Raw genomic sequence first — 24,548 nt, 5'->3', positions numbered from 1 at the left:
CCAGCAGGTCGAGGGAGGTGATTCTGCCCCTCTACTCTGCTCTGGTGAGACCCCACCTGGAGTACTGCATCCAGCTCTGGGGCCCTCAGCACAAGAAGGACATGGACCTGTTGGAGTGGGTCCAGAGGAGGGCCACAAAAATGATCCGAGGGCTGGAGCACCTCTCCTACGAGGCCAGGCTGAGAGAGTTAGGGTTGTTCAGCCTGGAGAAGAGAAGGCTGCGGGGAGACCTTATTGCAGCCTTCCAGTACTTAAAGGGGACCTACAGGAAGGATGGGGAGAATCTTTTTAGCAAGGCCTGTTGTGACAGCACAAGGAATAATGGATTTAAACTAAAGAAGAATAGATTTAGGCTGGCTATAGGGAAGAAATTTTTTACAATGAGGGTGGTGAAGCACTGGAAGGGGTTGCCCAGAGAGGTGGTGGAGGCCCCGTCCCCAGAAACATTCAATGTCAGGTTGGACGGGGCTCTGAGCAACCTGATCTGGTTAAAGCTGTCCCTGCTCACAGCACGTGGGTTGGGCTAGATGATCTCTAAAGGTCCCTTCCAACCCAAAGCATTCTATGAGTCTATGATTCAAACACAGGTGTTATATAATGTAATGGTCTTAAAAGATAAGGCAAGCAGGTGTCTTACACACAAGTGTATAATGTACTGTGAAGAACACGGGTGCACACCAAGAGATAGAGACAAATACTTGCCAGCAGATGGACTATAGCTTTTATAACCTTACTACATTTCTGAAAGGGAAAAACCCTATGCCTGAGAACCTTTTACAAGGATGATTACCTATTAATAAACAAACAAGCTTAAAATGCATTCATATCCTAATAAAACAGTATTTCCCACTAAGCTAACTAAAATGAAGCAAGATAATGCTCAAATCAACATTACAACTGGAATAAAGTGAATTAATATATTTTTAAGATACAGTATGAAGTCAACAACTGCACTTCAGATGAACACAAGTGGGATTCAGATTGTGAAATTACCTGTCTGAGCCTTAAAAATGTGTAACAACAGTAACAGAACAAACATAACCTTCTTTCAGTCTCTTTGAGGCAGCTGCTAGACTTATCAAAATTGCTGTTTATTGAGCAACTTACGCAATTTTCCATTATTCAACCTAATTGCTCTTGTTTCATTCAAAATGGCTTGAAATCCTCTGTTTCCCATTTTGGCAAGCTAATGCTCTACAAACACAGCTTCCAACCCTCGCAATGCAAGATGATTTCAGATAACAATTTCTACATATTTGGATGTATACAAGTTATCATGCACACACACTTATTCACAGTTTCTAAAGGCTACAAAAATTACTCACCAGTAGGCAAGCTATCTATAGGCTATTTGCAGACTCTTGGGCTGTCGTCTGCTTTGGTACTGAGACTACTCAGTACAGCAGTAGTCTGCATCTTGCTGGTTCAAGAGGAAACTACCTGTGCTGCTTACATTTATGGATCATAGAATCATAGAATGCTTTGGGTTGGAAGGGACCTTGAGAGATCATCGAGCCCAACCCCCCTGCACTGAGCAGGGATTGAACCCGTGACCTTGGCATTATTAGCACCATGCTCTAAGCAACTGAGCTAACCAGGCTGATCATCCTTATTTCTCTGTAACTCCCCAAACATATTGAGGGATGTCACATCTTGCATCTCTGAAATATGCTGTTTCCTTCCCTTTTGCTGTCCCCTTTGACTTCAGGGGATTATCTTCAATTTAGCCCCAAACCCTGAAAATCAAACTCTTGCTGGCAGTTTGCTTATCATCACCCTCTTTTAAAGCAAAGGGTCTCAAAATATGAAGCTTTCAGGATAAGGAAGAGATTACTGCACAGCTCTTTTATCAAATCCCATAGAGGATAACAGATGAGTTGATGATGATGTCAGTTTCTCTCATTTCCTCTGGGTGCTTAGTTTCATTCCTGACCTAATTCACCAATATTTTCTCTGACTTCATTGATACTGCAAGTGCACCTGTCAATATTTAGTATGCTCTCAAAGATTCTTCAGCCATTCTTGGTCCTATTAGCAGTAAAGGGTCAGGAAAATAAAGTAATTTTGTTCACCTTAGCTAGAGGAAGATTGCCCCTGGCAAAAGAATTGTCTGTAGTTCCATTAATAAGAAATTTATTTAAGCAAAGAAAAACAGCGTTAGCGGAGTATGGCATAGGAGAGTATATGGAAAGAGAGGTTTAAATACCCAAGTCTTGTTCAAAGGGGCTTATTTATTTCACATCTTCCCTGCTGCCTGCAAGTGATGGCTTCAAAGAGAAACTAGTTATTCTCAATACTTCTTATAAAAACACACAAAAGTGATTGTAATTGTCACTTAACCTCTTACATAATTATTCCATTTTTCAGCAATGAGTTTAATTTATTTTAAGTTACATATAAAAAGCAAACTCTTTAAGAGCAAAATCTTCTGTTTCACATGTCAGTTCTCTTTTGATAACATTTCCGCACAGTGGACTTGCACTGCAGAATGGACTACAATCATGTTCTTCCATTTGCAGTCAGTTTTTCTTTTTATTTTTTATTAGGAGGACTGCCAGAATCTCCTATGCTCTGGGAGGACTTGACTTTAAAAGGACATGCTCTCTGCTCTGGTCTCAAATGTCGTAATTCTTTCAGTTAGCACAATATAGAAAAAAGAGTGAGTGAGTCTATAGGATACATGGGCAGGAGCACTTCAGTACCTCAGCATATATACAGGGTTAAGTGTTTGTAGGCTCATGGCCTGAATCTAAATTTGATATATTTAATTCCCTTGTATGTTACCATCGCTTCCACATCAAAGAATCACATTTTGTTTAAACAAGTTGCTAAACCAGAAGCCATGAGAAAGAAATCCTCTCCAAATGCACTGGATACTTTAATCTTCATCTCACAAAACTCGGGCATTGTGTATTAAATAAACCTTGCTCCCAGTTTAACTGGAACATCCTGTAGGACACAGCCAATTAAATAACCTTAAGGACTGAAGTTTAAATGTAGTTTCCCCTGCCCCATAATAGCAACTGCTTCTTTCTTTGAATCAAAACTAAACAGGGTGTGCCTGAGAGCAGAAGTTTTTGCCATAGTATGAGCTGAGAAGATACTTTCAGCAGGCATGGGTAATCCCCAGCAACCAAAGACTTAACCAAAAGCAATGCAGCAGCTGCCCTTGGCAGAGGAGGGAAAAAGTCTGTCCAGTTAGGGCCAAATCCTCCAAAGTTTCTTAGTACCTAAGATGAATCCTGGGCTGGATTTAAGGCATCCAAACACAGAATGACAAACATGAAAGCTCCTTTTCAGCCATTACTTAACCTAAATTCTGTAGGCCTTCAGGGTTTCAGGTTTCCGGGTGACAAAACTTCAGATGCTTAGAGAGGGTTTACTCATTCAGGCCCTAGCAAGACCCAGTCCCAGCCAAGACCCAGGAGAAAGCCTTTCCTCTCTGTCTTGTTTGATGGACTTGACATAGTTGGTTGTCTCAGAACATATTTATTGAATCAGTCTCTGCACAAAATTGGATTGTACGTGCTTATTCCTTTTGAAATATGGTTAGAAGGATGATGTCTCTCTCTGCCTATTAGATTGGGACTATTTTTACAGCTGCTTAGTAGTTAGAGCCCTCATTCAGAGGTAGAGAGGGAGCAGGCCAATTCCCAGTCCTGCCTGTGAGATGTCTGTATGCTTCCATCTCTCACATTGTGCAATAGCACTGTAGACAGCTATTCCCTGGTAGATAGCAATTCTCAACCACTCCTGAACCTGTGAAGTAGAAAGAGGGAATACTGCTTTAGCTGTACAGTGACAGCAGTCTCACAGAAGAATTCATTCCTGGGTCTTCTTTTGTCAGTCCCAAGCCACAGCCAATACATTTGGCATAATAATATTTAATGCAAATATGAGCAGCAATATGAATCCAGAGCTCCCACGTCCCAAATGAAGCACTAGAAAATGGAGGTCGTTCCACTCCTTCTCCTTCTCTGACCCAGAGACTTTGTAATTCTTCTGTGCAAAGTGGTTCTGGTTCAGAAGCGCTTCAGTCCTACTCCAGGACTGCCTTTAGCCTGGTACCTGGAAAAATCCTGCAGTGTGAAAAAGTAAGTAAGAATCTTCTCATGAGGACCATGAACCTGGGCCTCATGTGTACTGAGCTAGTGGCCTGGCTCCTAAAGAAGGACCATGAACCTGGGCCTCATGTGTACTGAGCTAGTGGCCTGGCTCCTAAAAAAGAGAAAGGGGATTTGCTTGTGCTCTTCTGATAAGAGTGATGCATCCTTCTTTTTAAAAGGAGGTGATGAAGGTGCCTGTTAGCAGAAGAAGCTTCTAGACTGTAAATCCTGAGGGAAAGCAGGTACCTATTAGCACAGAATAAGAAAGCCACCTCCTTAGAAAGTGGTCAGATTGAAGACATATTTGTGCTGGGTTTTCCCATAGACTCATGTAGGTGGCTCCCTCCTCAGTTTGCTAATTGTAAAAATTTCCATTCTGAAGCATTGCATTCTCCCCATGAACTGTGCATACTCTATGTTTAGCATCTCTTGTTTTCTGGATGTGAGCATGCAAAGCCTTAATTACAATAGTAGGCTTGCTGTAGCCAGGATAGTCTAAGTGAAGCAAGATTTGTAGAGAGATGTTGTTTTCTATTGGAGCAATTCATATAACAGGAAAAAGAAAGCAGGCTGTCAGGACTTTTCCAAGCCTTTTCAAGCTCTTCCTGGTTTTTTCCATCAATATTTGGATCTAATACAAGATATTTCTCTGTCTACAAAACTTGTCTTATCAATTTATGGCAAAGAACGTATTACCATCTTTCACAGATTTTAAGATTTGTCCCGAACAAGCCATTTGGGGAATTCTCCATGCCAGGGTTGTTTTAGTTTCTCTGAGTGAGCTGTGACTGAGGCAGTATAAGCAAGACAGTTTGGTTCCTCAGTCTTTTTGTGTTTTTGTACCCTCAGGCCACTTAGCAGAGGTTCTGGCCTTAGTGGTACCCAGAGACTCTGGAGGGACTACGCTGAAACAATTTCATAACCCTACCTCTAGAGTCTCAAGATACTTCCTAACAATACCTTGGGTACTTCCCTGTTGTGTACTGTAACACACCTTTGGCAGGAGCTCATCTTACTTTTCAATCAGTCAAGCATCATTTCTGCATCAGCATGTAATATTCTGTTGCTAATGAAGAATGTGTTGGCATCCTTTATGCCTTTAACAGAAAACTGAGATCCTGCACAGGGCTGAGGGGGTTCTCTCACCGTAAACTGTGTGGTTCTCTTTGCCACAGTTGCCATCACCCTGGATTTGGGCTGCTCACGATTTCTCACCTGCCTCTCTGGTGGCTACTTCAGCCTTAGGCAATGGATCACACAGTTCCTCTGGAAGCTTTGTGGGGTTCCCAAGGAAGGCAACACTTACTCACTTGCAGGCCACATCATTTCCTAGGGCACTAAGATCCCTTCCTTCAGCATGTCCTTTACATCCCTCCCAGGATGTAAACTTCTCAACAGCCTCACATGATTCAGTACACCAGATTTGCTTGCCTTTGACCATTTTATCCCATGCTTTTCCCACTCTGGCAAGTATCTACAAAACGCCTGCCAACCACAGGTAAAATCTGCTTATAACACCAAGCTGGTAAATTGTACCTGTGTGTACGATAATCAAGGTTTCAGCCATCCACACTTTGGCCCTCTGGCAGCTTGGGGCATCTGCTGAGCATAGGGGATGCAGTCTGAGCACTCACAGCATTCGCACCTGTGCTGTGGGTGGCAGGCATATGTCCACATATGCTTCAGTTAATCTCTTGTATATCATCTTATCATAACGTGTCTTGCAGTATCACAAGCAGCTCTACATTGGCAAATGCACCCCTGCTGCACAGTTGTGAATTTCAGTGAGGCTCTGTGCAGTCCATAGCATCCTGTCCTTGCTGCTACATATCTCCAGGGAAGCCTCTACAGAGCTGGAATCTAGGCTGCGAAGAAACATCTTTCCAGATACCTGTCAGTTTTTAGGTTTGTGCTGTATTAGAAATATAGACAATGTTTAGCTTGACGTATTTCAACAAAAAATGTGTTTCCTCTTTCTATGTATGCTAACTTGGAGATCTATTTTCAATCCTCACTCTGTATCTTCATATTGTTTCTCCAATTTCAAGGTTTCTCTCTCAGCAACAGACAAAAATGTGGCTGAATAGTTGCTGAAAATTCACTCTTAAACCGGGGCTTTCAAGTTCAGTCTGTCTTTCTGAATAATTGCTTACCTTTTCTTCATGATCTACCATCAAGGTTTTTTTTCCCCCTAGTACTCTTAGAGAGTGTTCTCACTAACCTCATCTTAAAAACTTTCTTATCTGCTGCTAAGTCCTAATTCTATTCTACAAAACCCCTGCCTCTCTGTGGTCTTCTTATGTAATTTTTATGTGTTTCAATTGAAGCCTGATCTAGTTTCTTTTTCCTTGCCTATGCACTGTCTCTGTCTTGCTCCAAACCTTTTAGATTCTATTCTGATTTAGCCACATTGGTTTCCTATTTCAGATGCCGCTCAGCAAGTTTTTAAGAGAGAACCAGAGGCAATACATTGCAAACTGAGCTATCAGCATCAAATATCTATTATTATCAATAACAGTATAGGCAAAACTAACCTATAAATGCATAGCAAAACCTTCACCACAAGCAAGGAACCAAACCCCACCACATCAGAAGTTACTCAGGCTCATACAAAGGGCACTACCTCCTCATTCAACTGCAACCAGCCTGGCTGGCTGGTGATTTGACTCAGATGAAAACTGAACTCAATAAATTTGTGTGATATTCAGTATAAATGTTGAGATTCTGTAGGCAGAATGACAAAGAATATTTAGCATTTCTAATTTGATTACTTCCAGTACAATGTTTAAGTCTCATCCATCATAACTTCTGGTGACATCTTAAAGTAGGGGAAAGATACTCCATTATCTCTGAAAAGCCTATGCACCTCTCCTGTTTTTCTTGTTAACTACAAGACTAAGTTGCAAGCAAGTAAAAAAAATTGTAGCCTGTAAAAGCGCCTAGGTTTTAGATTTTGTTGAACTTGTTTGGAAAACACTTAAATGAGATCCAATTACTTTTTAATCAATCTAGTTGAAGAAATTATTCTTTTGGCTGCTTTCACAGGAAACTTGAATTAAAAGCAAATTATAGCTCTCTGATTGCTACAGAATGGAGAAAAAACTTCCCCTTCTTCACTCATAGCAGCCTACTTCTCTATTTTTAATCAGAGCTGTTGAGTAGTTTGTCCTGGGCAAAGAAAGACATGTGTAGAGAAACTGATTTGGAATTCATTTCTAATAATGTTTAATAGGCAATAGATACAGGATGGATTTTTCTCCCCAGACAGCTCTTTTTTGAATGCCATGTATAAACTGTGATTCAGGCAAAAAAGAGTCAGGTGTGAATAATATTTGATCTACGGCTGGCACACACAACTGCAGTCATTAAGTTGGGCTTTTACGAGGCTTACTGCAAGCTCATATGCCCACTTAAAACAAATCTTAATGGATGATAAAGTTGCAAGTTTTACTAAGCTGGCAGAATCAAAATGAGGTTACAGGAGAAATCAAATTACATGTAAATAAATTGGCAGTACAGGAAAATTAAGTTATCAATTTATCAAAGAATTATACATACCAATAGTCAAACACATAAGCACAACTTCTTAATCATATAGAAAAATCAATTAGAACATGGCAATCATGGCAGCTGTGGTAAAGGTATGGCCTTACATTTCTCTAATTTCCCATAAATGTTATGGAATCAGTCCTGATATCACTGTTCTTACAATCCATGCAGCTGTATTTTTATTGTGTCATCAGATCTTAAATTAACTTGGTGACTTACAGTAGCAGAGTATCGGGGAAGGACAGACAGTTTTGCCTCATCTCATTGGGGAAATTCAGACCTTGCCAGCAAATCTACTTCTCATTCTATTAATACAAGACCTATTTAAGCAAAAAAAAGTGAATGGAATTTGCCAGCCATGAAAACTAAGCCTTATTCAAAAAAGGGTTCTTTCCTTCGGGCAAAATCCGAGCAAAGGTTTTCTTGAAGACCAGGGCTACGCAGCAGCTCAGGGACACTGTGAATAACACTGACACTTGTGAAAGAATTAAGTGTGCTTTGAAAGAAGGGGAATTTCAACTTAAAAAGAGGAAGCTTCTTACAGACAGAGAGTGCTTGCTGTAAGAAGCACATACATATTTGTGATAGGAAAGGGTTGATTTTCTGTGATCTGGGCTTTCTGCATATGGTGGAGGACAGGCACTGAGGACAGAGGAAAGAATGAACATTTCTGTTGTCAAGATCCATACTGGAGTATTTTGCTGCCTCTGAGACAGGAAGTTTGGAGAAAGAAATAAGGTACTCCCTACTATTGTAATAATGCTTTCAACGGAGTGGTTTTGCTTTTTTATTTATCTGATAATGATTTGAACAGTTACTGAGGCAAGCCTTTGTAATGCTCCTATAAACAAGTAGGAGCATACATTTGTAAAAATGTAATTGCTATTAGTAAAGTGACTCCACAGATGCTCTCTACTTCATTTAAGTCACAGCTGCTAATCGTAGGAGCTTCACACACATCCCTTATTCCCTGAAGCAAGCTGACCAATCTATAGCAGAATGAGCCAGAGCCCATTCTATAGCGGCATCAGCACAATTATTTCCTGAATTCCTGGAGCAGGACATTTATAATCAGAAACTGGGCAAAAGGACCAAAGGGGATCGGCAGGGCACTTGCTGATTACGTATGTTATAAGGATGGCAGTCTTAATTTACCCCAGTAGATAGGAGAATCAGATCCTTTCTTCCCAACTGCTGTAATTCTGGTGGTTGAAGGGCAGGACCCAAAACCAAAAGGCAAACCCTCTTCCTTTAGCTTTGTAAATCAGTTAATGTGCCATGAAAAGGACTGTGAGAAAATCAGTATGTGTCCCCAGAGTGATTTCTGCACTAGAACTGAGAGCAGGAGGGCTTGGCTCATTTAAGTGCACTTCTGAATATCACATCTTCATTTAATAATTGAGATTAATTTATTGCAAGAAAAAGCAGCTCCTGATCAGTGATCCTCCTGTTTAAGAAGCAGTATGAGGTTTGTATCACATGCCCAGCTGGTTTTGAAAGGCACTTATTGAAAATAAAGAATGCAATACCTGAGGACTAAACATATAATATATTGTATGGCTGCTAATCCTTGTTAGGTGTGTTTGGGTATGGGTTAGGAATCAACTACAGATTCATCCTTTTGTGTACTGTACATATCTTGCCATCAGAGGTGCCCTGCAAACTGCTATTTGAGGTTATGCCTGTACTGCATCGTGTAGCCATGCTGCTATTTCCAGGCAAAGTGTTCTATGCAGAAGTAGGAGGCTCAGAAGAGGGACAACCTGGGAGGGGGCATTTGAATTCCCTCTTCTGTGCAATGACTCTTGAGGAAACTTCAGCAACTGACTGGTCTGTTAATCAGCTGGTATCTCTAAATTGTCACCTGTGTGGGAACAGGGGTGCACTCCTGTTTCATTGCGAAGTAAAACAGGTTAGTGTGATCTGGTGAGAAGTGAATCCGGCAATTGCTACTTTCCAGCTGACAAGTTTGCTTGACTAAGCTTGAGGCAAGTGCGAGGGCTGGGAAAGGAGGACAGATGTCAGCTGATACAGTACCTGTGATGCAGAAGTGGTTTGACCAATTTGCCGATTCTGTGGCCAGGTGTAGCCTAGAGTGTGGAAAAGTATATCAACCTGACCTGTTCTTTAGGTGGAATATCACAGCTAATCCCAACAAATGTCTCATTCTGGTTGATGACGTTCTTCCCCTCCAAATTTCCCCTGCAGTTTCACTTGTGTGGAGTATGTTTGTGCCCTATGATTTCTGCTGTGAGACTGTGTGTCATTACGCAGTTGCTGTGCTCTCTTTCAGAGATACATGCCATTTAGTTGTGGATGAAGAAGTCTGCTTGCAGAGGCAGTGGAATGCTCCATGATCTTTGGACCAAAGGTATTATTTAAATAATTGGTGTTGTTTAATTGTTATTAAAAGAGCCGTTGCTGGATGTTAGAGAAAACTGATCCCAGAATCACAGAGAAAGTCATAGTTCTCCTGAAGATCTTAGATACAACAAAAGAATGTTATTGAAAGAGGATATAGTGGGAAGGAATACAAAATGCATTCAGAAATCAAAAATTAGGGAGACAGAGGGTTTTTTTTAATGTAATAACAACATAATTAAACAACAAGCCCAGAATTTTAAAATGTAACTTGGAGTAAAAAATTGTTCTAAAAGAATGAGCAATAGAAAGTTTGGCCATTGATTAAAACAGTGCCACTTTCTAGCTGGAGAAGTACATAGGAAACACAAGTTGCCTGGGTAATGGTATGTTTTTAAAATGTGTCCCTTGTAGGATATTTATGTGGTTATATGGCTTAGTATTTGGGTGGAGGGCATCCTAGAATTCTCTGACCTTGCCAAGTTAAGGGAATTTTCTTGAGTTGTGATTTCCTTTGATAACACTTGTTCAAATCAACCTGTGTTTACAACATGGGAGAAGGCTGGTAAATGCATTTTTAGCAGAATTTCATTTAGAAGTCTCTAGGATAGCTTTCAGGTCAGTGGTGGAAAGTCTTAGTCACAGATGTCCTGTCTCCAGGAGGCTCACAGCACTGCTCATGGAGCTACTCAGTATTGCGAAGGGTGGAAATTTTAGAAAAATTCCCTACACTAGAAAAGGCAAAAGAGTAGGTTGCTAGTTCAGTGGCCAGTTTTGTTTTGAGTTCATTGTGAAACATAGGGGAGGAGAGTCTTCCCATAGAAGATATGTACCTGATGTAAGAAAATAAACTAATTACATGTAAGAACATGTAAGAAATGAACATTTTGAAAGGAACTGAAGGGCAGTGAGGGAACTTAGGAGTCAAAGAGCACAGATTTGACAATGTCTTTCAAAAGATAATGACTACATCAGAAAATGAAAACAGAAAAGAAGAGAGCAAATGAAAACCCCAGGCAAGCATACCAGATACAAAGCTCTTGTTTACTCCAAGACCTTCACACTTCACTGAGTATATTGGGTTTTCACATGCTGGATTCACATGCTGGATTGGGAGAAACAAGATGGAAAGCACAAGCCAATCTCAAAATAAATCGCACAGGGCTTTCTGGCAATTGCCCTCAAAAGTAAAAGGAGTGAATTTGCTGCTTCTTCCCAAACATCGATCTTACAGTTCTTCAGGGAAGGCAGGCCCCTGTACTCAGCCAAGTGGGAACTGCCTCATGGCTTTTCTCAGACTGGTTTGGGCCAAACCAAAGCAGTCACGAATAGGGCCAGTAAAGTGCATGTACTCATATCGTTTCTTCTCCTTTCAGTGATTGGACTGCAGAGGTAGTAAATAAAGGGTTGAATGTGACTACTGACTGCATACTGACATGATTTCAATTAATATACTTCTCCATTTCTCATCTCTGACGTCCACACATGATTTGTAATTGTGAGTCATGGGGACATCTCCAGGAATGGCTGGCAAAGCCTCAAAAGGCAAGACAGACATGCCACATAGTGCTAGCCTTATTTAGCAAGGGAAAACAGTTACCTCCCTGTGAACTGACCTCACATAATTGTGGATGTCAGAGATAATTTTTAAGCCCTGGGTCTTCAAGCTACTCCCATCTCATCACTTATCACCGGCATCGTGAAAAAGTGCCACTTGCACAGCTGGATGCAGCCAGCATGTGATAGAAAAAGTGCACATCCATACACAGACCCACAACGCTCTGAAGTGGAGCAGAGTGTTCATGCACTGGGCCATGGCCATGAAGAAAGCAGTTTGGTCTGCACCATTTGCCAGCAGTGGGCCACACCGTGAAGCAAAGTCTATCTTTCCCCTCTTACCTAGTCCCCTTTGACTGCTAAACAATTCTGGGACATAACCAGACTTTCAATGGCCTGCAGATATAAAAGAGAATTGAGGACAGAATTTGTATTGAATATGCCGAAGAAATGGTGTAAGTAGCCGACACAGAGACTGTGTAATTCTCCTTCCTCCCCTCAGTCTTCTGGGCACTGGCTCCAAGGATTTGCATTTGCTGGTTAAAGGCAACTTGTAAAAAAGGGGAAGAGAAGCTGCTTGCAGCACTGAAGTTTTAGTGGCCCGATTCATGATTCAGCAACTCTCTATAAAGCAGCTCATGTAAGAGAAGCAGCTTGTCACACTCAGTGACCTCCCTCTGCAGGGAATGTGGGTGTACACCCCTCTGCAGGCTCACGTGATCCTTCTTCATGAAGCCATCCCCAGCAACACACCTTCTCCTGGAAGGCAGCAGCCAGGAAACCATGTACGATCTTTGAGACTTCTGTCTTCACAGCTCCAAATCCAACCCATAAAGAAAGGCAAGCAGTGTTATCTGGTATTTTTGCCTGGGTTTTATTTCTCTCTCTCACTCTTATTTTCAGTTCCGGTTTTGGTCTTTGCTGCTGTGAGAAGTCATTGCAAAACACGCCTAGCTATAGTAGTACACTCTCTACTTCACTTACGTTTCCAGTTGCTAAATTGTTTTAATGTCTCCTCTTACGCACCTGCACTGGATCAAAAAAATAGGGCTATCCTTTTTTTTTTTACTTGACTGGAAGCAAAAATTCTTACTCACAGGAGGGAAATATGACTGCTGAGAAGGAGTTTCTGTAGTTTTCAGTGGCTTGGTGCAGGCAATTTTATTTAGGCAATCAGTTGTGTGGTTTAATTGAGTGGGGCCCAGCTTAGGAGGAAAACCCCTTGATAAAAGTTCACTGTGTAGTAGGGCGGCTGGAGCAGAAAGAGAATAACCTCTGTCTACAGCAATGGATTCTGCACAAGGCCTCCCTCTTCTTCTGCTGCAACAGGTGGATCACAAAGAAAATTATCTATATCCTCTGAGACATTTGGGCTTCTTTCTCTCCTTTCCTAAGAAAAAGCAGGATGAATCTGGTTTGGAAAAAATGTCATTCACAGTTCTGTATGTTACAGTACACACACAAAAAACGTGTCAGCAGACTGAGGGGAATTCTGTATCAAACAGAAAAAGAGACTCTTGCTCCCAGAGACCTGGGGTAAAGACCCAGGCGTACCAGCTTGAAATAAAACATGACAAAAAACGGGAAACCATCAGGAAGCTGTACTACCAGTCAGGACAGCAGACAGCAATCTCACTGTTTTAAGTAGTGTGAGACCTGAAGACTTTTTACAAGTGCTCCAGTGAAAGATGATTCTTTGGAGCTGTTTAAAGGAAAGTGAAGAACCTTGGCAGGGGTGGTGTGGAAGCCTCTCCGAAATATACAGAAAAGGCACAGGAAAAATACAAAGGTACTGCTAAAATGCAGACCAGCAACCACAGGCCAGATGCAGGTGCCATTCTCTCACCAGTGCATGGGAATGACATTTGGCTGTTTACCAGGATTATGGGCCCTTATACCATGTGAACCCAAGCAGCCGTAGAAGTGTTTTGCTTATGAGATGAGTCATAGGGTTTTCTATTTTTTTCTAAACAGATACCAGTTTTTCTTGAGCATAAATTATGTGCTGTTTAGCCCCAACTCTTTAAACCAAATAGGATTTCTCTCAGTTACCTTTTACTGTCGTGAAGGATAGGTTCCTGTTACAAAACTAAAGGTCACACACTTCATCACTTCTGGTAGCTGACATCATCGCACTGTCTCCCCCACCTCCTCCTTCTGTGTCACCCTCTCCTCCCCCTCTACTTTCAATTCCCCCATCTTCTTCCCCACACTGCCAGGCCAAGCATGCTCCCCATTCCTCTTTCTTCCACACCAGGCGTTTTGGGTACTCATCCCATCCTTTGTACCCCGGGGGCTCTGTGTTCCTCCCATGGCATACCCTGTCTGCAGTAATCTTGGCCACATTACCTTCTCTGTAAACCAGAGATCTGTCATGGCATGCTTCTTGTTGCTAAAGGCTGTGAAGCACACAGAAGTCCTTGCACCAGTCCATGGGAAAAGGTGAGATTAACTTTCTCAATAGCTTGTCTCTTGCTAAAACAACTTCTTGTTTTACCACTTCTTTGTGAGTACTGGAGAAGGTACTGGAATGTTTTCAACCTCTAATGTATTTCTTTCATTCTTCCTTCTTACAGCATCATGGAGGTCTGTGTATTCTTCCTTTATGCTATGATACTTCTCCCAGGTAAAAGGCATATTTTTAATTGTAAAAACTGTTTTGATTATTTGTGTCCTGCTATGTGATACTTTGTCATCCACTAAGAAGCTCATTCCTTAGCAGTAATTAATCATTTCCGTTGTACAATCAAGGTCAAATAGCCTATGTACCATGTATTTAAATTGTGTGCAGGGACTCTATAAAATATATAGTAAGTACTTTCTCTCTTCAACTTTATATCTTTACATTACACTTATTTTATGTTGCTCTTAAATTTTCGATTTAAATCTATCTTTAAAATGTGTGTATATCACGTCTGTATATTATAGAAGAGAGTAGTATTAAACTGAAAACTGACAGTTTGATATGGGACAACTGGAGTTTCAGGCAGCTGCAGAGATCATTTTGCAGTCTGGTGCTCTGGAAGAGCAGTCAAAACTTTGCACCAGGAGAGACACTGTAAATATTCTCCTCCTTTTGAACACAGCAGAGGTGTTTGTATCTTCTGGGACAGAGGACTGCATTTCTCATTCCAAGAAAAGACGGTCCTCCCAGACCATCGCCACCCATTAAAATGGATACATGCACTGATGAAAGTGGGAGAAAAATCGTCCCTTGTGTATTACAGTTCATGATTTCTTTGCATGAAGGCATAATTGTGTTTATTGACTATTTCTGTTAACAAGATCAACAACAGAACAGTTAAATCTGACATTTAATCTGTCATTAAACTCTAGATTAATTACAGGAGAATTAAATCTGACATTTAATTTGTCATTAAACTTTAGATTAATTCTTCAGTGAGACTGAAAGTGTTCACCTGTTTCTGACCTTTTGGTCATATATTCCCTAGACACCAACATTACCACACAGTGTGCACTTCACATTTTCTTCAAAACTGCAATGCTGTGTTATTTTATTAGGAGAATGAACTCAACTTTTTAAAAGGAAATTGTGCAGCTATCTCCTTTGTGGCAGAATCTCATTACACTCAGGATGCTACATACAAAAATGGTTTGGACCTTTTGCCTGCAGATGAGTCTTCTAAAATATAGATGGTTGCAACCTCTGTGTGGTAGGCCTTCCTTGGAAAGTAAAATATAGGAAGAAATATAACAAACAGTTTTATGACCTGAACTCCACAAGACTAAGTGAGTCAGTTTGAAGAACTATGTGTCCTGTTGTACCTAGTGGGAGAATTTGTGTCTAAATGCTGGCGGTTTTATTGCTACTGTTGTTAAGTGCTGCCTCTGTGAGTGCAAATACTTGGTGTTCTTTTGTAGCTGATGGAAATCTTCATTTCTTCTCTCTCTTTGTCTAAGGTATTGCTGCCAGTGTGCATCAGGTGAAGTCATTTCTCAATCACACTGCGTACCTATCCTGCTATTTTCCAAACTCTCAGAAAACTGACATAAAGGATTTAAGAGTTTTTTGGCAAAAAGACGCTGTTGAAGTGGTGCACGAAGTATACCATGGCCAAGAAAAACATGATAACCTTAGTCCTAAGTATATAAATCGCACCAAGATGGACATGGACAAATGGACCTTGCAATTGTTAAATGCAGGAATTGTGGACGAGGGGCAGTATTCATGTATTATACAGCACAGAGATAAAGGATCGCCAAAGGTCATACACACATCTGAGTGCTTACTGCACATCATTGGTAAGTAATCCCTTCTCATTGTCATCTGGTCTGGGGTTTTTTTTGGGGGGGGGGTTCTCTGTCACTTTGTTCAGTCCAGAAATGTGTGGTACTGTCCCCAAGCCATTGAAGATGTACCTGCACTGGAGCAGGATTTCTAAAGATGGGTAAGAGCATTCTCAATAGAAAATGCTCAGATCTGAATGAAAAGTACTCAAGTGGAAGCAATCAGAAGAAGTAGAAAATGAGGCAATAATTTGCTCAATATTTCACCATTCCTGATTCCCACCCTGTCATACTTTATAGTGAAAACCATTCTGCCTTCTTCCTCTTGCCTCCCACAAGTTTTATGGCTTTTAGGACTCTGGAAAATACACTTCTTTATTTGCATCTGATGCACTACCTTCTATTAAAAGTAGCAGTAGTTATCATAATTGGTGGTAAATTACAATTGAAACATAACAAGATTTCTGCAAACACCCAGCTATTTTATGATCATATAAATCACAGGGAAAATAAAGAAAAGAGCAGCTCACATGTGGAGGAGTAGAAATTCATATGTTCAGTTAAAGGAAGACTGAAAATATCTCTGAAGGAAAAATGCATGTGTTGATGAGAGTCAGCCTGATTTCTTGCATGTTATCAGAGGAAAAGGCAGCAAATCTTTTGACAAGGAAATGGAATTAAGGAGCTATCTTTTCCTAATATTTTCTAATATTTTTAGTAATTCCTAATACATTTTCCTTATGCTTTTCTATTTTAAACTGTTCTGTTAGTAACCTTTGTCTGTATGCCTGTGTTCTCTTCCACTATGATAGTGCTAGTCATTAATAGTAACAGCTTCTAACTTCCACTGGTGTTTTCAGGCTTCAGCATACTGCTTCAAAAGAGAACAGACCATGTGTAACAGCAGCCAAAAATGGAGTACCAGGATGTCTGAGTCTATTTAGCTTTGTGCTACCAGCAAGCGTTCCCTTGATCCACAGATAGAAAACCTAGATTGTTAATTTTGATTCTCCCAGAATCTACTTGACATGTATTTTCAGCAAAGTTTTAGAACTCAGAAACTGATAATGTGCACTCAGTATCAAGGCCTCTGATTTAAGAGATGCTTAGTATCAGCTGTTCAGTTAATTCAAGCAGTTAAATCAGTTATCAGCTGAGCCAACATCTGAGCAACACATTATAGAAGTCTCATACTTAGGCACTAAAACTCTCCTAGACCTTTTAAGGTTTAACCTAGGAAGACTGTTTTAAACTATGTGCTGCTGTGTTCCTTCCTCTGTTCAATAAGCTCCCAAAGGAAGGAGCAGCATAAAATCATATTAAAAAAAAAAAAATTAGAAGAAAAATACAAATGTTGAAATGCACCTGTGCTTACCTACTGTTTATTAATTAGAATCTCCTATCATACATGGAGGGTTTTTTGTAGTATGGCATGTCACACTTAAAATGGACATAAGAAAGATGGAGTGCTGTACAAGAATGATAGGGCAGTCATACAAATCTATCTAGATCACTTGGTGACCAAGCCCATTCAGAAATACTGAAGTAACTTCTAATACAGTTTACATGTGTTATTTATATGCATTACATTATGACAATATATAGACAATGTATATTATATGTATCATGTACGGCCAGGATGATTTCTGTAAGAACAATGAGCACAGAACTTTCTCCAGAAAGAACGGAGGGCTTCACAATGTAAAGCTTTGGCTCTTAAAACAGGCAAGGTAGGGACCATGGTGACAAGCAGCTTAACTGGAAATTCTGCTGCTGTAGTGTATCTCTAGTGCTTCCTTTGGATGGATCAATAAGGGAAGTAGGTGAGACTTGGAAAGCTATTTCAAAATATGCGCTATTCAAAGTGTTGGGAGTGAAACTGATGTCAGAATAGAGACTGAACAGTTTGTGTCCTCATTTTAAAGGAGATGTTGAAAAACTTAAAAGCGTGAAGAGAAGCTCTCGTAGACTTATCTGAAGACTGGAAAAAACACAGTCCAACTAGAGACATTAAAAGATCGATCTGATTACCTTATAATACAGAAGATTGAGAAGAGTCTTGTTTTCAGAGTGTGGGAACCTGAAATACATATAAAATACTGGATATTTTAAAAAAAAGGCTAATTAATTCAGTGAAGATGTAAAAACAATGGTTGGAAGCAAGTGAGAAGTAAGGCACATTGTCACTTTAGAAAATAGAACAAAACCAGGTAGGGTGATTAAGCCATTGAGAAAAATACTAAGGGCTTGATAGATCTGCTGTCTCTTGAGGTATTTAAATCTAAGCCAATAGCCTTTTTGGAAGACATGTTATCTTTAAATACAAAAGACTTCCTGAAACATGCTTTTCTGTTAACAGTCCAAAGCTCACATATACGTAGCCCACACCCTGCATGCAACCAACATAACTTTTCAGTAAATGGAGGTTTCAGAAGCTATAAAACAGAAGTGCTTTGATTGGGGTACATTCCACTATTTCTGCTTGTTTACTGTCAATAAGATTGAAACTCTTAAATCACATGGATGATGTGGCAAGTTTCACAGCCATGGATTACGTTCCTGCCCTCCCTATAAAATGTCGAGGAGAGAATAAATATTCCAGACCAGAAGCTGAGTAAGCAGTCATCTAAGCTTAGATCATCTAAGCAGACCTTGAGGAGGAAGAGGAAGCTTGAGCTCTCCTGAGGGAAAACTTAACTAAATTTTGGGGTATAAAAAAAGCGGGGCTTTTTCCATTTTGAATTCACAGCCATGGACTCTCTTGGGGACTTAAGTGACTAAGCTAAATCCTACTCCCTGTGTGTTGGGATAGAGCAAATAAAAGCAACATCATATTTCTTCATCTATCCATATTAAGAATTCACTAGGGCAAGGATTAGAGCCTAGATCCAATACACTGAGTGTGTGTGCAGGAGAGTCAGACACTCTTAGGCTCCTATTTTTCTAAGAATCCTTTTACCCTTCTCCAATATTTCTCCATATTGTCTTTAGTCCTATTGGCACTGAAATAATGAAGTATTTTCAATGAAGTCTTGAGTCTGTTTCTTGGGTTTTGTTGTTGTTTTGGTTTTTTAACTTGCTGTATGCCAACATGCAGTCAGTATTATGTCTACATTCTTTCTTTCTCCTTTTCTATTATAATCTACTATTTCTACTATGGCCTTTTATCCAAAAAAATCCTGGTTGAGAATATTTGGGAGATTATTTAATAGACAGTATTGGTTAAAAGCTTCCATTTATCATTCATATTTTCTGTTTAAATAATTCTTTCCAATCATCCTGTTTCACTAAGTATTTCTTGCCTGGGAAACTTGACTTCTTAAAGCAACAGGTATGTTTTTCATTGACTGGGATGAGTATCCAATGACACAAAGTATAAAAACTTGTACTGTACTCACTTCTACAGAAAAAGCTGAGCTAAGGGAGGCCTACTATCAAGTTGAGTGAATTACATTATATGCTGCAAAATGATTATTCATAACACTGACAGACACCAAGGATATTTCTACCAGTGACAGCACTGGACCTCCAACATACCCCATCTGAAGTTCCTCAGATAATTTCTTTCTCTACATTTCACAGTTAGAAGTTTGTGGTTTTCCCCTTACCTAATCAGGAGGTCAAGAGTAGGCAGCACTATGACCCATTCCCATTTTGTGCTTAAGCACTGACCTGCAAACAGGTCAGGTTTGATTATTCTGAGGTGTCAATGGATCTAAAGGAGGTAGGAGAGACAGAGGCCCATTGTCTGGCTGATCAGACTTACATCCTTGAAACACCCTGAGGAAAAGGAGCAGCAAGTCTACATGTACACCAAAAACATAACAAACCCTTCTTGGGACTCCCATTGTTTTCCTGAGAAAATTGTTTAGACTTGCTTCTTCCTGAAAATCTTACATAATTGGCAGGAACTGTCACAAGGTGTGGTATGTCTGACTCATGATGCTTTCTCTTTGGTCTATTTCAGCCAACTATAGTCAACCTGAGATAGAATGGCTGCACACTGGGGAACTAAAGCCCAACGAATACTTGAATCTTTCCTGTTCTTCCAGCGGAGGTTATCCAGAGCCCAAGCAGATGACTTGGCTAATTTCACATGAAAACGAAACATCCAGGCATATGGGTCCCATGGATGTCTCACAGGATGTTGTAACAAAGCTGTACAATGTTACTAGCAAGCTGAATATCACAGTTCCTACAAACACCCGCACTAATATTAGCTGCTTACTTCACCTTGGAGAGCAGCTGGGGAGCCTTGTCTCAGTGCCACTAGTCATAGGTGAGTCTCCATTTGACCATTCCAATTTTTGCATGGGTAGTTGCAGTAGAGCTGATCACTGATAGCAGCATAGTCAAGGCAGGGAATAAACCTCAGTAGCAGTAGGAGTTGGTTGCAAGGGTTGTATGTTCTCCATCCTGTTCACCAACTGGCTGTTGGCCACTAAATTCCTTCTTCTTTCCATATGGGAAGTCTTATTACAGCAAGGAGAGGGCACAGAGAAGGAAGGGTACTGCTATGCAATCCAGAACACAGCCCTGTTCATGCCCTCCCTAGATGCTGCTGCAGTAGCAACAAAGCACCCTGGATGTCTGGATTAGGCAGCAAGCAGTCTCTGGAGGTGACAGCTGTTAAGAGAGGTTGCCACTTCACAGAATCAGAGAGCTGTTGAGATTGGAAGAGGCATCTGGAGATCATCTAGTTCAACCAGTCTGCTCAAAGTAGGGTCAAGAGGTAGCACAGGGCCTTATCCAGTGGAGTTGCAAATATCTGCCAGGATAGAGACTCCACAACCCCTCTCAGCAAACTGTTCCAGTGCTTGACCATCCTGACAGTAAAAAAAGGGTTTTTCTCATGTTTAAGTGCTTGAGCTGCTATTCTTAATCATTCCTTAGAGAGAGGCAGAAGGCTAAAGAGAAGACTCCCTTGGACCAGATTTGGCTCACAAACTGCCAGATAGAGTTTAAGCGTAAAGGCCATGAAACTTTGACTAGTCTTAGAAGCATTCCTGGTGGTTTTCATAACATTTGGCAGAATGAAGTGCACATTCCAAAATGACTATTTTGGGGACTTTTTTTCTCTGAGTTTGGGTCTTTTTTTCAGACACATCTTGTAAGAAGCTGGGGACCTGAGTTCCAATAAAACTCTACTGCTGGATTATCTCAGGGTTCCACATGACTGATCCCTTCTTTAAACTAAAGCTGAATTTTATTTATCTCCTGGAACAGGAAAACCTCCTTTGACATATTTTTGTTCATAAGCTATGGCACCAGCACATCAAAATAAAGACAATTCCCACTTTGGTCATAAGTTTGTTTGGCTTGCACATGTCTCCTTTATACAGTGTTGAAGATGGAGAGCTGTGCTTCAAGTGACAGGAACAGGGAGCCAAGAGGGAATGGTAGCATTGCAGGAAAGCCTACCAGGGTAGTACAGGCATGCACCTTACTATTGCAGATGTAAAAGAAACTTGCCACTCATTCTGAAAAAAGTTCCACAGTGCAGTTTTCTTCATATAAATTCAGCTAAAGGGTTAAGTCATCAATGCTAGATATGGCAAACTGCCTCTGATGTCCCTACATTCTAGGATTTTTAAATAATATTAAAATACAATACAGAAGTCTTCTGAGGCTTGCGCAGCTCTACACATTGCTCAAGAGTGTTAACATAGCTATATTAGCTATAGTGCTGCATCCTCCTCTTCCCTATTCAATTCTTCTCCCCTCCCTGGCTTTCTGAATGTAGCCACCTGATAAGCAGTGATGGTGGGTGAGAAACTAGGAACTCCACATAAAAAAAAGCTTTGTTTGGCAATAACTGAAGCTCTATCAATCATTTGCTAACCCTAGCAACCAAAACCTCAAAAGCACCATAACGAGAAATAGAGGGAAACTCCTTTGCATTCCCTGCTGCTTTCACATCCCTTATGGCATTTCATTAGGCTTTGACCATCGTTTCCAACAGATACCAAGGAGTAGCATATCCCAGGTTCTTCAAACTTGCACAGTAGCACAGAGTAGCATTAGCACAGTAGCTGCCTTGTAGGCTCTTGTATTAATTAAGTTGCTGATCTCTCACATATTACCCAAATTTCAGAAAGAGTACTTTGCCTTACTGTTGTTGAAGCAGCTGTTAAGACCTGGTAGTTTCGCTAGTTATTGGAAATGGAAATAAAGCAATGTGGACCGTGATTTACTGACACTATTAAAGCACTGTAAAAGCAAAGGATGCTGAGGGCCTTTCTCTAAACTTCTAATTCACATAACTTTGGGGTAAATTGTTTAAGCTAATTGTCACCAAATTAAATCTTTGCTGTATGTATCTCCTCTGTTTTCTTATTCAGAGATACAGAGGGAAGAAAGGGAGCAAGCGAAGACAGATTTCTTTGGCCCACTTATAGCCGTGATTGTACTGATCACATTCCTTCTGGCTTTTGTGATATTGAAGAAGAACAGAAATATCTCATCTACCAACCACAGTAAGTTATTACTTCTCATTCAGCTCTACTGTCCCTCAAGTCACAGGCTTTGCTCTTTGTAATCATCCCTTTACCTACATTCAAGCTGCTGACAGAAAGTTAGGTTTCATGCTGTACTTAAGTTAAACTTCCTTGGACAATTTAGTTCCTGCAACAACTTAGTCCATCCAGCAGCAAGTCAAAACATCTTTCTCCTTCCTGGGATCCACTTCTCCCTCTTCTTTGTGCTCTGTGAGAATGCCATGGCACCAGCTTACCACTTCTTCCTGCAGTTTCCTCCTTTTTTACTATTTTTTTGGTATATTTGGCTCCTAAAATCATTGAACTCTAAAAACCTTTCTTGTCCATCACCATTTATAAGAAAGGTGGAGCTGGGGGAGGGATGAGATGAAGCTTCCATCAAGTGCCAAGTATCTCTGCCACCACAGAGCTGAAGGGTCAAGGCATTGCTCCACCACAGGCTGCCCAACACTGGACTGGAAGAATCATCTTGTACTAGGAACAGAATTCGATCTTTGCATTGCATTTCTCTAATTTGTTCCAAGATGAGGTCTCAGCAGTCCAGGGTTTATTCTGCACTGAAAGGATCCTCATGCTGACATCAGAGTCTATCCTTCCTTGTAGCAACAGGGAAATGCATTCCTCAATCAGTCCTGTTTCCTCACACAGACAAGGGTCCTGAGCCCCACCTCATTCTTTCTCCAAATCGTAAGATTACTGGACATTTACTATCAACTCTTTTTCAGCTCCTATTTCTAGCATTTCTGTAAATCACATATCATCTATTTCAGGTGTCAGTCTAGCAGTCTAGAAGCTATCCAGCTTGAAACTGAGGCCATCAGCCAGACTGCTGACTGGGAACCATCTCTGCACATAGCAAGGCCTGAGGTCCCATATTCTTAGATGCTCTGCCAGAACAAGAATCCTCCCCAGGCACCCTGCAGAACAACATGCAACATTTTTGTCTGATGGCTGAAATCCACTGTCCAGTGTTCTCTGCTTTCATTTTTGCTCCAGAATGGTAGTAAATATGATGCTCTGCCTGTCTGCATGACCATCTTTTTGCTGTATCTTTCATTACACACTGTGACATTGTAAAATCCTGGGAGTCAATGAAGAAAGCAGAGCTGCGTGGGTTACAGAAGGGAACGTCTTAGAAATTTAAAGAGTTAAGCCACAATCTGTGAATCATGGAAAACATGATCAGAGGCAGGCTATTAATCATGAGCCATAAATGCTTTTGTCAGAGCCAGTGTGGCTGCATACCAGTAACTTTCTTGTAAAGCTCCACAGCAGAAAGAGGAACTTCAGGGTACTTCCCTGCCTTCTGAGAAAAGTCATGCAACTCCTATCAGGCATTTGAAACTAGAAATCACCTGAAAGAAAGACTTGCTTTAAACATAATTTCTGGTTGTCTTTTTTTTTTTTTTACTACCATCCAAGCTTAATAAGACCAGACAGTTAGTACCACACTTTGTTCCTCTGTATTCTGACCAGATGCTGTACTAGTTGCTCAGGTGGATGCAGGGATAGAAAATGAAAGCATGAGGTATCACTCATATATGTATAAATCTAAATATACAAAATTAAGCTAAGCAGAAAACAAAAAAATATTATATAAGTAGGTCATGTTCCAATTTGGTTGACTATGTTCTCCCTTTCTTAATTTTGCTTCAAACCTTGAAGATAGAGCAATCCGTACACTGTGGTATGCTGAGCTATAGGAAGTAGTTTTACCTTTCAGAAAAGATTCTCCGTTTCACTCAAAATGTGCCAGTTCTCTGATCTTGAACGATTTCTGCACTTTATATTCTTCAACAGCATTGACATCTTTCAGAAGGAAGAATGCAGCAGAATTGAGACAAAATTCTTCTGAGGTCTTGATTGTGTTTGTAGGTCTGACATTTTCAGCAAGAGCAAGGACATTAGCATCACATTCTCAAGACAAATTTCAGCTCAGAATTGCAGTCTGGGGTCATAAATTCTCTACGGTTTCTGCTGGGTACAAATATTCTTTTCTATTAAATGATGTTGTGAGTTGCAAGATTCCACCTCAATTTTTACTCCATTTTCAAGTGTGTGAGAGAATGTGCATGTCCTTCTGAGTTAGCTAAACCATTTGGGAGTCAGTTTATTAAGCTATTACACTAACATTCCAAATATTTTCATTCAGATTAATATCATTCAAATGTTATTAAAAGTTAAAGGTTTTATTTTTATGTAAAAGTTTATATTTGCTAGCAAACTTATT

At 40.5% G+C, this 24,548-nt stretch overlaps 1 protein-coding gene across 1 annotated transcript; it reads left to right on the top strand.

Annotated features, from left to right (window-relative positions):
- Positions 1–13,947: 13,947 nt before the first annotated feature.
- Positions 13,948–24,173, top strand: CD86 (CD86 molecule). The gene is made up of 7 exons (XM_009486047.2): positions 13,948–14,015; positions 14,150–14,199; positions 15,495–15,836; positions 19,789–20,100; positions 22,163–22,297; positions 23,795–23,846; positions 24,119–24,173. The coding sequence occupies exons 1-7, from the start codon at positions 13,948–13,950 to the stop codon at positions 24,171–24,173; spliced, it is 1,014 nt and encodes a 337-aa protein (XP_009484322.2).
- The last annotated feature ends 375 nt before the right edge of the window (positions 24,174–24,548 follow it).

This window comes from Pelecanus crispus, chromosome 1 (genome assembly GCF_030463565.1).
Source record: "Pelecanus crispus isolate bPelCri1 chromosome 1, bPelCri1.pri, whole genome shotgun sequence".
Lineage (NCBI taxonomy): Eukaryota > Metazoa > Chordata > Aves > Pelecaniformes > Pelecanidae > Pelecanus > Pelecanus crispus.
The sequence above is the reverse complement of the archived record's forward strand: the minus strand, read 5'-3'. Positions and strand labels throughout refer to the sequence as shown.